Source organism: Petaurus breviceps, unplaced genomic scaffold, assembly GCF_028583685.1.
Source record: "Petaurus breviceps papuanus isolate PSGF00001 unplaced genomic scaffold, PetGlider_PUasm1.0 91133, whole genome shotgun sequence".
Lineage (NCBI taxonomy): Eukaryota > Metazoa > Chordata > Mammalia > Diprotodontia > Petauridae > Petaurus > Petaurus breviceps.
Genome location: NW_027187419.1, coordinates 68,379,217 through 68,393,579, shown reverse-complemented (window position 1 = coordinate 68,393,579; position 14,363 = coordinate 68,379,217). Strand labels below are relative to the sequence as shown.

Here is a 14,363-nt window from a genome sequence, read left to right as displayed (position 1 = left end):
CAAAGAGGGCTACTATAAATATTTTACAATATACAAAGTCTTTTCCTTCTTTCCCTCATCACCTTGGGATCAGACCTAAGAGTGGTGTTGCTGGATTAAAAGTATCTGCAGTTTTATAACTCTTCGGGCATAATTCCAGATTTCTCTCCAAAAGGGTTGGAACAGCTCACAGTTCCACCAATGGTGTATTAGTGTCCCAATTTTTCCACATCCCCTCCAACATTTGTCATTTTTTCCTATAATTTTAGTCAATTTTAGACAGCTGCGAGATGGTATCATAAAGTTGTTTTTATTCCTTAAGTTTGAAAGTAAACAAATGGGGCAGCTAGGTGGCGCAGTGAATAGAGCACTGGCCCTACAGTTGGGAGGACCTAAGTTCAAATGCGGCCTCAGACACTTAACACAAAAACTAGCTGTGTGACCCTGGACAAGTCACTTAACCCCAATTGCCCTCCAAAAAGCAAAAAAAATTAAAACAAAACAAAAAAAAGTAAACAAAAAGACTTAGCTTAATTTCATTTTCTCCTGTCTCCAGTAGAAAAATTTAGCAAAAAACCAATGATAATTACCAAGGTCTGTTTAGGTAAATATTGGCCTTTCTGACTGTTGATGGAAGGATAAAAGCAGCATGAGTACAAAGCTGACAATCTCCTATGAGTCTAGGAAAACCAAAAATAAGCATATATACTTCAGTACCTCAGAAGGCCTGGCGTTTCACCCAAGAGAGTCCTTCCACCACCAATGGTCACAACTCTTTGCCATTTAGTAGAATGCCTTCCTATGTTGCTGTGGCCAAACAACTGGTGAGCAGCCCCTGCAAACTCAACTGTGATGACTGTCATACAGTCAGATAGCTGCTTGACCTGTGGAAGGTGCCTCTCCTGGTATTCTCCCCTGGCACAGTCTTCAAAATCTCAGGGTCACCTCCAGATCACAATGAGTCATTAGAGGCAGGTAAAGACAGAGTGGTTTATATCATAGTACAGGCTCTTTACCTTTTTTGTGTCCTGGACTAGCAGTCTGGTGAAGCCATTCTCAGAATTTTGTTTTTAAATATATAAGGCAAAATACGTAGAAATACCAAAGGAAACAATTATATTGAAATGCAACTATTAAAAAAAATTCTTTAACTTAACAAACCGCAGATTAAGAATCACTGTGTTTGAGTAAAGGTGAAACATTAAAGACCTGATATGTGAAAGGCTGATTTTGTATTATGGTTCATCATTTTATATTCTAGAGTCAAAACAGCAAATGGGACTAATGTTGGAAATTATGAGAGCAGAAAAATTTGGGATAATAAACAGAAATAAATGAAGTGGCAGCTGGGGGCTAATTGATAACAGTTTTTTTTAAAGCCTGAAAAAATTTTTTTTAAAAAGCATTTTTATGTTCTTCTAACAGAAAAAAAAGTTTAAATAAAGAAATATTTTATGCAGAAGTATTTATTTTAATTTGTAGCTATCTCTTTTAGGTTAGACAAGAATTTCTTTTACAAAGGTTATAAAAAATTAAATAATTTCTCATGTTTCATGAAACTTTAAAAATTATCTCCTCCAATGTCCAGATTTATGAAATTATTTTTAATATTCTATAAAACTACATAATAGGTATATTAAGTAACTACTGATAGTCTAGAGCTGGAAAGACCTTTAGTTCAAACTCTATATTTTACAGATGAAGAAAATGAGACTCAGAGTGATAATAATGACTTATTATAATGTGATTTTATGATAGCATTTGTTTATTATTATTTTCTATAATAAATGTAAATGACTAGTCTGTAGTTATTGGTATTTTAGTATTCTTTTAAATGTTTCTTTCAAAAATGCCACTTTTGAGACTCTGAAGTTGATTAGAGGGTACCAAGGATACTACCTCCTGCCTATAAATACTTAATTGCATGTCCCTCTTCTCTGATATTTCACATGAATCTAACTGCACAAATTCTTGCCATTTCTAATTATTTTAACCATGGCTCAGTTTCTTCTCTCATTTTCCTCCTACCTCTCTGGTTATTGCTTAGTTTTTGTCTCCTGCCCCAGCAGATCTCCTTGTTTCAGGAGTTGAGGATACTGTAGGATTAGGAGATACAAGGAAAAAAATAGCAAGTTTCCTCCATGGCTCTTACTACTATAACAGTATCTGAGAAAGAAAAGGACTGGATAGAGTTCCAAGAGCTAGTTACTGGTGCCAGGAAAACCAGTGGCGTGGGAAGACTAGTGGTGAATGAGCCTAGACATAGTATAGAGAAACAAGAATGGTGATGCAACAGTTGGAGATGAATCACTGGTTGTGTAGTGGAAGAAGAAAAGTGTTAACAAATAGTAAAAAAGTAGGAGAAGTGAGAGGCAGGCTTGGGTTTCAGTGTTTTGATGATGGATCTCCTCTCCACATGCCTACTTAACTCTTCCACTTCTACCCCTATTGTCTTTTTTTTTTTAATCATGGCTTTCAGGTGGTCTAATCATTTTTAATTATTTCTCCTGGATCTGATTTCCTGATCAGTTATTTTTCCAATGTGATATTTCATGTTGTCTTCTATTTTTTTATGCTTTTGGTTTCATTTTATTGTTTCTTGATTTCCTATAAAATTATTAGCTTCCATTTGCTCAAGTCTAATTTTTAAGGAATAATTTTCTTCAGTGAGCTTTTGTACCTCCTCCTCCATTTAATCAATTCTACTTTTTATGGTTTTTTTTTTCCTTCAGTAAACTTTTGTGCCTTTTTTATCCATTTGGTCAATACTGTTTTTCAAAGCATTCTTTTCCTCATTGGCTTTTTGTACCTTTTTTTTTTTTTTTACCATTTGGCCTATTCTGTTTTTTAAGGTGTTATTTTCTTCAATATTTTTTTTGTCTCTCCTTTACCAAGCTTTTGTCTCTTTTTTCATGATTTTCCATTTTTTTCTACTTCTCTTACTTGCTTTTCAAAAGCCTTTTTGAGCTCTTCCATAGCCTGAGACCAATTCATATTTTTTTTTTGGAGACTTTGGACACTGGAGCTTTGACTTTGTCATCTTCTTCTTAAGGTGTGTTTTGATCTCCCTTGTCAACATAGTAACTGTCTATGGTCAGAACTTTTCTGCTGTTTGTTCATTTTTCCAGTCCGTTTCCTGACTTTTAACTTCTTAAAGCAGGGCTCTGCTTCCAAGGTGGAGGGTGTACTGTGCCAAACTTCAGAGGGTTTGTGCAGCTGTTTTCAGAGATACTTCTAGAGATCTGTAAGTTCTCAGTTCTTCCAAGGTGGGATGATTTAAGGAGAGGTGTTTACTACTCTCCTGGCCTGTGCTCTGGTCTGCGAGTGACCCCAAGTACCCTTTTCTGCCCTGAAACTATGTGATGGGGGTCTCCATTCTACTGCAGCTACAAGCTCTAGTGTGCTAGCGTTCCTCCTTGCCCTGGGATGTCTACCCTGGATTGCAAACCAGATCTAAGTATGGGCAAAGCAACAGAGACCTGCCCTCAATGCCAGCAAAAAGAACCCTATAATCTCATACTGATCAGTTGTTCAACCCCCCCTTACCATCTCTGGGCTGAGAACTCTGGAAGCAGCCACTGCTGCTGCTGATTCAGTCACTCTCAAGGCCTGCTCCTGGTTTGCTGGGGCCCAATCTGTGGTGGCATGGCCTGTGCTGGACTGTGCTCCATTCTCACTCAGCTGCAATAAACCCAGGTCCTGTCAACCTTCTAAGTTTTCTTTGGCTGGAAAATTATTTCACCCCACCTTTTTGTGGGTTCTGCCTCTCCAGGAATTCTTTTATGGCATTATTTAAAGGTGTTAGGAGGGGTTTTGAGGAGACCTTAGGAAAGTCGCTGCTTTTTCTCTGCCACCTTGGCTCTACCTCCCTCTCTACCCCTAAGGTTTTAAAAGAAGAAAATAAATTTTGCTGTGATATTAATTCCATCCCTATACTCTTTATCTGAATCATTTCAGCTGAGCTGGTTCCCGAAGTCAAGGTTTTTGAGGAAGGATGTCACTACCTACACAACTCAGTTATTATACCTACAAACTCTGAAGGCAGCTTCTTCTTTCCCTGTCGTTGAATGGTAGGAAAATAAAGCGTCTGGTAGAGCAGTTACAAGCACTGACTTCAAGAACTGTGATCCCTATAGAACCATGGCAAGTGTGTTCTATGAAGGTGACTTGAAAACACTTCCCCCATAGAGATGGCTTTTCAGGATCCCCACCTATTTTCCAATGCCAGTGGGTGGAAGCCTATAGTCTTTGGGGGGCAGTATCACCTCATCTTTCAGAGACATCTCCATACATTTCAAATAATCAGGTTTGAGTAGCAGCTCTTGTGAATAAGGAGGTCATAAAATCATGGATTTAGAGTTCTGAGGGATCTTAGAAGTCATCAGGTATAACTATCGCTTTTTATGGATGAGAAGGCTGAGACCCAGCAAGATTAAGTTACTTGCCTGTGATCACATGGCAAGTGGAAGGGCCAGGATTTGAACCCTAGTGCTCTGATTCCCAGTCCAGAGCCTATTCCATTGCACCATGCTCTCTCTAAAAGGGCTGAATCTGACTGGACAATACCCTGGATGGAAGAGAGGACCCCACAGTCATGGGACTAGAAGGACACCAAAGGACAGTTCTAGATGGTAACTGGCTGCCTGAAAAGGAAAGAAAAATAGGAAGAAAAAAATTGCAGCAGCTACAATCCTAAATATTGGGGAAGAAAAGAAATATTTAATTCAATTCATAAAAGAGTTCTGGCAGCTAAGAATGATTTGGGGCTTGGAGAAGTATGCTCCTGGCACAAATTTTGAAAAATAACTTGATTGAAGCACACTCACAACAAGACTGATATTCAAACTTGTCCAGCTTAATAATCTACTGGAGTACCAAAAGAGGGATCCAGCATAGAAGCAGGAGAGATGAGGTGCTGTTAACAGGTAACAAATCCTAAGCATCTGGGAGCTTGCTGGCAATAGTGGGCTCCTCTGGATTGTCACTATAGAGTACACCACAGCTTCTGCTTCAGGACTCTATTTCTATTCATGGAACAGCACTCAAAGTTGAAAACCACTGAATGATGCTTCACTCTTTCCTTTCCCTGACCCTACCAAATTCAGTCTGTCTTTGTGATATTTCTCACATTCATCCCCTTCTCTCCATTCCCACTGTCACCACTCTGGCTCTGGTCCTTAATATTTCTCACATTTTATTCCTAATGAACTGCTTTGTTCCAATCTCTGGCCTCTCCAGCTCGCCATTCTGCCCACTTCCTCCATATAAATCTTCCTAAAGCATAGCTCTGGTTTTATCACTTCCAATTCAAAACCTCCTATCATTCCCTATTAGAGTGGAAAGTGCTTTCAGAGAATGTACAATTTCTGATTTCATCTTCGTATTCCCAACACTTAGTGTAATACCCTGCCCAAAGCAGACAATTAATGTATGTCTAATTGAATTTTTGTCATTCAGTCAAGCTAGCACTTATTAAGCACCTACTATGTTCTAGGCATTATGCTAAGCACTAGGGATACAAAGGCAAAAAATCAGCCTGCTTGTCTGGTAATTCTCAATTCTCATAATGCTGAAGCCTAGCTTTCAGAATCTTAAACATAACCTTGCTGGCATGTGAAATAAGCATAAATTTTTGGCAATTTAAATATTTCTTGGCACTGCCATTCTTTAGGTTGTAAACTAATCTTTTTCAATCCAGTGGCCACCATTATGCCTTCCAAATTTGCTGGACTATCAAGTGCAACACTTTAACAGTATCATATTTTAAAGGTTTAAATGACTCAGTTGGAATTCCATCAACTCCACTAGCCTTATTGTTAGCGATGCTTCCTGAGACCCACTTGACTTCACTGTTCTGGACATCTGACTCTGGATTAGTGACCATTCAGTGTGGTTTTTGGTGATGTTAAGATCTTCCTTGTATAGTTCTTTTGCATATTCTTGGCACCTCTTCTTAATCTCTTCTGCTAAATCCCTACCATTTCTGTTTTTTATCATGCCCATTTTTGCATGAAACTTACCCTTGATATCTCTAATTTTTTGAAGAGATCTTTTCCACTCTATTGTTTTCTTTTATTTATCTGCATTGCTCATTTAAGATAACCTTATCTCTTCTTGCTATTCTTTGGAATTTTGCATTCAGTTGGGTATATCTTTCCCCCCTTGCCCTTTCCTGCTTTCCTCGGTTATCTGTAAAGTCTCATCAGAGAGCCATTTTGCTTTTTCTGTTCTTTTTCTTTCAAAAAAATTTTTGTTGTTGTTGTTGCCGCCACCTCCTGTACAATGTTGTGAACCTCTGTCTGTAGTTCTTCAGGCACTCTATCTACTAGATCTAACCCCTTAAATCTGTTCATCCCCTCCACTTCATATTCATAAGGGATGTTCTTAGGTCATGCCTATGTAGTACTTCCTTCAATTTAAGTTTGAATTTTGCAATAAGAAACTCATGATCTGATCTACAGTCAGCTCCAGGTCTTGTTTTAACCGACTATATAGAGCTTCTCTCTCTTTGGCGGCAAAGTACATAATCAATCTGATTTCTATATTGACCATCTGGTGATGTCCATGTGTAGAATCATCTTCTGGGTTGGTGAAAAAGAGTGTTTATTATGACTAGCAAGTTGTTTTGACAAAACTCTATTAATTTCTTCCCTGATTCATTTTGTACTCCAAGGCCAAACTTGCCTGTTATTACAATTACCTTTTGATTTCCTACTTTAGCATTCTAATTTCCTATGTGGAATGAGAAATCTTTTTTTTTCTTAGATGCTCTTTCAAGAATATGTTGCATGTCTTCAGAGAACTGATCAACCTTGACCTCTTTGGCATTAGTGGTTGGAGCACAGACTTTTATTACTATGATGTTGAATAGCTTGCCTTGTATTGAAACAGATATCATTCGGTCATTTTCAAGATTATATCTCAGTACTGCTTTTGTCATCCTTATATTGACTATGAGGGCTACTCCATTTCCTCTTAGAGATTCTTGCCCATAGTAGTATATGTAATGATCATCTGAATTAAAATCACTCATTTCCATCCATTCAAGTTCCTTGACACCCACGAGATGTTGATGTTCAATCTTTGTATCTTCTGTTTGACCACATTCCACTTCTCTTGGTTCATAGATCTTACATTCCAGGTTCCTATGAAATATGGATCTTTACAACACTGGACTTTCCTTTCATCACCAGACACGTCCACAGGTGAGCTTCCCTTTGGCTCTGGCCAGTTGCTTCATCAGGACTAGAGCTACTTGTACTTGTCCTCTGCTCTTTCTCAGTAGCATACTGGACACCTTATCTTCTCATGCCATCTCTTTTATCGTTTTAGTTGTGTCTGTGGGGTTTTCTTGGCAAAGATACCTGAAAGGTTTGCCATTTCCTTTTCCAGTGGATCACTTGTCAGAACACTCCACTATGACCTGTCTATCTTGGGTAGCCCTGCATGGCATAGCTCATAGTTTCATTGAACTATACAAGCCCCTCTACCACAGCAAGGTAGTGATCCAGGGGGCCTCAGATACATATATAAATGCCTAAAACTTAGGCAATAAGCAAAGAGAACTAGAGATCTTAAGAGAAGGATGTAATTTTGATCTTGGAGCAATCACTGAGGTTTGGTGGGAAGAAATCATGGCTACTTTATTCTAAAGAAACAGGATGGGTAAAGGAACAGAGGTAGTGTTATATATTATGAAGATACACTGACATAAGAAAATCCAGGAACCAAAGAGAGAACATTTTGTGTGAAAATCAGTGAAAGAAGAAAATAGAAATGATTTTATCATTGGAATATATTACTGAACACATGGACAAAAATAAGAAAAAAACCCCAGCAGTTTAGGAACTAAATCACCAATCTGGCATAGAAGCATAACAATGATAGGGAAAGGAGAGACTTCAAATATCCAGATATTTGCTGTAATCTTTTCTCTTTCAAAAGTGGAGCTAATAGCTTCTTGATTTGCATTAATAATAATTTCATCCTTTAAAAGGTAAAGGAATCAAATTTTATTCTCAAAATTACCAAGAAGCAAATGCAGTCTTGATGTGAAGAAAAATCTTTTATGATCATAGAGTAGTCCCAGGGTAAAAAAGGGACTTACCTTGGGAGATAGTAGGTTCTCCTGTATTGGAGATCTTTAAGTTGAAACTAGATAACAATATGTGGGGTATGTGGCATCAGCTATTCTTTTTCAGATATGTATTGAAATGGATGAGCACGTATATCCATTCCATCTCTAACTTCTGTGATTCATAATCATCTTGCCTTATTGGATAGTTATTTATGAACATATTCTTTCTTTCTTAGTAGACTTTAAGCTCCTCATGATTTATTGTCTTTTCTCTTGTGCTTTGAACATAATGGCTTGCACATACTCAAATATATGTCTAGATCTATGATTTCGTGAATTCCAATACTCCAGATTGGAACCCATCCTTTGCCTCCCCATCTTTTGTGACTACTTTTCTTATATTCTCATAAGTTTTCCATAGTGGGTGCACCCAACATGCTGGAACCTTCCTCATATTCTCTTACCACTGCAAGGATACCAAGTGGAGCACACTAGTTGTCAGCTGGTGTTACCTCATTCTTGTCATGTGACCAGCCCATCTTGTTTACTTTTTTATTTTTTTAATCAAATACCTCTCTGATCTTTACTCCAGTTCTTTTCAGGAATTTCTTATTTGTTAAGTGTTGCAGTGTGTTCTTTCCATTGTCCTTTAAATGCTACTCATCGTTAATGCTTTGGAGACGGTAGCATTTCAAGATCTGTGGCCATACAACAACATTGGTATAATATTGGTGCCAAAAAGATGGGTTTATTTCAGGAAAAATTTTGAAGTCATTAAAGGAGCTCTGCAATTTCCCAAAGGAAATTAAGCCTCAGGAAATGACTCGTTACTAATGCAGGAATTTTTCTTGAATCAATTCTCTATATAGTCAAACAAACCACCAACTTACTGAGTAGAGATCAAAATGAAGCTAGAAGAAAGAAAAAATAAAATAGTAAACAGGGCATCAAAATAAAACAAATCCGATCTAACCTACCAAACATGTTATTGATAAAAAAAAATAAGATATAGATGGAAAAAGCTTATAGACACTGATCACAATAATTTCATACAGAAGTTTAACTGATGTAATGAGGAACCCCAAAGCAACTTAAATGCCTTTTGGCAAATACTTGACTTACTTGTCATTCAGAAAGATATGGCAGCCAACATAAGTTTATTATACCATAAACTCATTTATAAAATCTGGCAGAGAAGGATAGTAGAAGATATTGAGTATTATTATATCATAAAATATAGAAAAACAGTGGAGGGTAAAGCAAGTTTAAAAGAAAGCTTGGCAAGAGATCCCAACTAAGCAAAATCAATCTAAGGGCATTCAAGCATGAAACTAAAAGGAAGACACCAAACCAAAGATAGAAAGGATATACAAAGTTAAAAAAAATTGTTTCCCATCTATATAGATATTTATGAAAATAATATGCATATGCCTGAAGGGAAGAAGAGTAGACTTGCAAAACTGATGCTCCACAGTAAGACATGTCTTTATCATCACAAATATATCAAATAAATAAAAGATATAGAGAAAACAAGATCTGCCCTTATAACCTGTTTATAATAGTTTATTGATCCCTTGTCCCAAAGCCTATTGGTATGGGACTTCTTCCTTATCTGTAGAAATGAATGCCCTGCCCAGCGTGAGGGGCAGGGCAAAGTTGGTAAGAGATAAGAGCATGCCAGCCTTCCCCAGTCTTCTGGGGGGGATTCATCATATGGGTGTTTTTGGCTTCCAACCTTGAGAGAGAATATGGAAGACACCAACCCCACTTCAGGTTGCTGAAGCAAAAGACTCTGGGAAGACATGAGAGGTGAGGTCAGTTTCTATGATGTCTCTATATTCAGCTTGCTAGTCTTCATGGAATTTCCCCTTGGGTAAGATCCAGGACATTCTCTTGATTGAGCTGAGTCATCTTGCTCCCAATAGGAGAGCTTCTTCACTTTGTATAGTCTGTTATATACTCTCCTGTGTTATGACTTCTTTGATTTCTGTTTTGCTATGATTTGGATGAATGGATTTGTTTCCTATTCACTATGTGCATTCATTGTAGAACTGGTATTTGGTGAGAAAAGGGTCAAGTCTCGGATATAGAGCTTGGGGTTCCTCTTTCTCCTCAAAACAACGAAGTGATCATTAATTATATGGATGATCATATTCCCTAGACAAACAATATAGAAGAGAGCAGGTAGATGTACCTCTAGCCTGGTATCCCCTTTCTCTAAGGAGAACAGAGTAGCCTCTGCCCCTAACCTCTTGCTTCCCCTCTTGGCAGGAATGAAAGTCTCCCTTGGAGAAGAGGCTAGAGAGGTCTATTCTGCCTCCCTTCAAGTCATACATAATGAAAGCATCTTTTGCCATATGAGGCCCCTCTCTATACACAGGGCTCACCACAAAATAGCAAAATATATGTTCACCTTAGATGTTTGCCATCATCATAGAGAAGATTTAGCACAGTCTAAATCTGAGAAAGTTTCCATATGCATGGTGAGGTGCTCTAAATACCCTTGTTTGAGGATAACATTGAGTCATTTTGCTGATTCAGTCAAGCCTCAGAACAAGGCAGAGCCTTTTGGAGATGATTAATAGCCACTCAAGAGTTTAACCTAATAATCAATAAAAGAAAAATCAATTGGATGAAGAATACCTATTATCCAAATTATGGCATTCAGATAGGTGAATAATCATAGGGTTTATCTATCAGAATATAATTTTTGTACAGATAGTGAATAGGAATAATGAGTTGAGCCCAGACTTCAAAAGAAAAAGTCTTATATATATTAGGCATGTAATAAATGCTGACTGAAAGAACAAATGAGTTCTTTTTTGTATTCTCCAAGGTACCTAGAATAGTATCATAATCTCATTTAGGTCCACAATCTAAAGTAGTTCACATTTCTTGTAATCTGTTTATAATGAAAGGAAATTCCACTTTCTGAGTAACAAAACTTCAGTTCTACTTATTTTCTTTTAAAGATTTAAAACTATTATTCATTGTTGTTCAACATGCAAGGTGTTCCAAAAGTCTTTGTGCAAGATTAAACCCACAGGAAGACTTAGAATATCCTGCATAAGCCCAGACCTCCAGAACTGAAACAGAACTGGAGGTAAACAAAATGAATGGTCATTACTATCTCCAGCAGTATCACAGTGCTTAGCACATAGTAAACGCTTAATAAAAGCTTTTTCCTTTAGTCAGTCATTATAAGTTACTGTGACTCCTGAAAATAGCTCCACAAATGGCAGTACTAGGTTTTTTTTCCCCATATTTCCATTATTCTCTAGATCATGAAGACAAATAAGCTGTAAGGAATTGTTTTGAGTCTTTCCAAATCAACCAATTTTGCCATAATTATATAAAAATGAGGGAGTGTGACATGGTAGTTAGTCAGTCTTGAAGCCAAAAAGCCATGTTCAATCCTGCCTCTGAACATCAATCAATCAATTAACAAACATTTATTAAGCATCTACTACATTCCATGCACTGTACTAAGCTCTGGGAACACAAAAAAAAGCAAAAGACAATCCCTGCCCTCAAGAAGTTTACAATCTAATGGGGAAGACATGCAAACGAATATATGCAAAGCAAGCTATCCGCTGGATAAAGAGTTAGAGAATCATTAAGATCAGGAGGAGAGGTTTTACCTGGAACTCAAAGTAAGGAGAAGGGGGGAGGGAGAGCATTCCAGGTGCAGAGGACATCCAAATGTCCCAGACTGACTTGCTGACCCTATGCTAGCCACTTAGCTTCCCAGCGTTCCTGGTAGTTCTCTAAGACTCTAAATTGTAGAGAAGTTGCCAAGCTAAGTGGATAGAGGGATTTTTCTCACATGGGAGATCTGCATACTAATAAAATCATGGGTGCTATCCATATAAACAAAGCCCAAGGTTCCATAAAAATAGAACGAGCTCCTTTGTTAAGTATTTTGATAAAATCTAGATTAAGTTTATCTAGACTATAAGGAGTTCTTCACCTTTTTTTTTCTGCCATGGACCCCTTTGGCAATATGATGAAGCCAACAGATCCCTTCTCAGACTAACACTTTTATTGCATGTGCATAAAGTACAAATAAAATGAAATACAAAGGAAAACAATTATATTGAAGTATAGTTATAAAAATATTTTTTTTTAATTCACAGCCCTACTGTGAACCTACCTGGAACCTACCTACTCATGAATCCCTTGGTTATCCTTATACCTCAGGTTAAAAATCTCAGCACACAGCATTATACCAGCTGTTACCATGTCAGAAAGGGAATAATACTGGTCTGGCATGACCTGTTCTTGAGGGAATCATGCTGACTCTAGATATTTCATAACCATTTCTTTAATAATCTCTTCTAAAATCTTGCTGGTAATCAAAGTTAAGCTTATTAGCCTTGAATTTGCCAAACTCTATTCTCTTCTCTTTTCAAAAAAACTGGGAGATTTTTCCTTCAGTTTTTCAGTGTCTCTCCTTTACTCCATGATCCTTCAAATAGTACTGTTGCGGCTCAGCAGTCCTATCTACCTGCTCTTTCTAGTCAAGCCAGTTGTTTTTAAAAGTATATAATGCAACTCTAAAAATGACTACTAACTTTAAATTTTGAGAGATAACAGAATTCTACTGAGTGTGGGAATATCAACAAACACCTCTAGATGGATTGATTACATACCACAGTGAACATTTACATTAGAATATATTTAGTTTTATAAATGAAGATTAGTGAATTATTGAAGGATAACTAATTTCATATTGTTTCTTGGATATTGAAATATTGAGATATTTAATTTCCTCTTTTTCCAACTGCTTCAAGTTCATTATGAAAGTAGGAATATTTTTGTGGGAAGGTATAATTTATCAAATTTGGTGCTTGCCATACATCATCGTGGAACTGTTTGGCCCAAAGAATTGAAAGTATATCACTATTTTCAGCCTAAAAATGAAACACTACTTACTAGAAACAAGACTTGATGGGACTGTTGATTTGTGACAGCTGACTTACTTGAATGTAGTTGTCAACAATTCCCCAAGCAAAGCCACAAGGAAATGTCCCTTCTATTGGTAGATTTTCTGGTAAAGAAGGGAAGCCATTTCTTTCTATCAGTTTTTGGTAAAACAAGGCTGAAGACTTTGGTAGCAGCTTCTTATCATGACTTAGGAAATCTATGTAAAATAATCCACGTCTAATGCTGTATCCTCTGTGCCATTCAAAGCCATCCATGAGGGACCAAACAGTATAACCAATGACTTCGACTCCATCATATTTGATGGCTAGTAGGAAGAAAGGAAAGGGGAGAGGGAGGGAAGAAAAGACAAAATAACCTTGAATTACTCATTTGTCTTATGAGTAATACATTTTATGAAGTCCCCAGATCTCTAAAATGTAAATGAAGAAATGCAACTCTTCATAATTAAGATATTTATTTATAATAACCAACCTGGTAATGTACATAATAGTGCTAATATTGAATTTTTTGATTTTTAGAACTATCTCAAAGTTATTAAGGAAAAAAAATTCAATTTCTTTTCTTAAATACTAAATGGTTCCTAGAGAATTTTAAAAGTACAAATTAATAATTAAGTCTGCATGGTCCACTACAGTTAAAACTGAAAAATATACTCTTAGTTAAAAACAGTACTCCTCCAATTTTTTAAAAAATTCATTTAAACATCTTTAGTTCTATTACTTAAATATTCAGGTTAAATATAATGTGCATGGCTTAGTAAATAATTTTTTTTTAATTTACACAAAGTTGCAATCAAGCCTAGAGTTTATTGTTACCTCCACAAAGAAGTCTCCCCTCATGTTACCATATCTCACAAAACTAATTCTGATCTCCTAACAAGGAAGCTTGACTTTCATTTCATTCAAAGACAGTGCTTTTAAAAGTACAGAAAAAACTATTGTGTAATTATTTTTCTATGACATTCTGATGTACTCTTTTCAAAACTACATATTTACTGGGGCGGCCAGGTAGCACAGCGAGTAAGAGCACCAGCTCCAGTGTCGGGATGACCTAGAGATCGAATCCTGGGCTCAGACACTTAGCACCCACCCAGAAACACCTGGCCGTGTAACCTTGAGCAAGTTACTTAACCCCAGTTGCTTAGGGGCGGCCAGGTGGCTCAGCGAGTAAGAGCACCGGCTCCAATCCCGGGCTCTGATACTCAGCACCACACCCAGAAATAACTAGCCGTGTAACCTTGAGCAAGTTACTTAACCCCGATTGCTTAAAAAAAAAACCTACATATTTATGCTCTTTACCATCATTTAATATAATATAAGCACATAAAATAAGAGCTGTATTTCTAGTGAGGAAAGGAAGC

At 37.1% G+C, this 14,363-nt stretch overlaps 1 protein-coding gene and 1 pseudogene across 2 annotated transcripts in view; both read right to left on the bottom strand.

The window, feature by feature from the left end:
- The window catches only part of LOC138155417 (biogenesis of lysosome-related organelles complex 1 subunit 2 pseudogene), a 964,561-nt pseudogene that overhangs the window by 577,118 nt on the left and 373,080 nt on the right, over positions 1-14,363 (bottom strand).
- The window catches only part of KL (klotho), a 74,046-nt gene that overhangs the window by 27,471 nt on the left and 32,212 nt on the right, over positions 1-14,363 (bottom strand). For both annotated transcript variants that reach the window (XM_069080845.1, XM_069080844.1), the window contains exon 3: positions 13,039-13,307. In XM_069080845.1, coding sequence (XP_068936946.1) covers positions 13,039-13,307 — 269 coding nt within the window. The remainder of the gene's footprint in view (positions 1-13,038; positions 13,308-14,363) is intronic.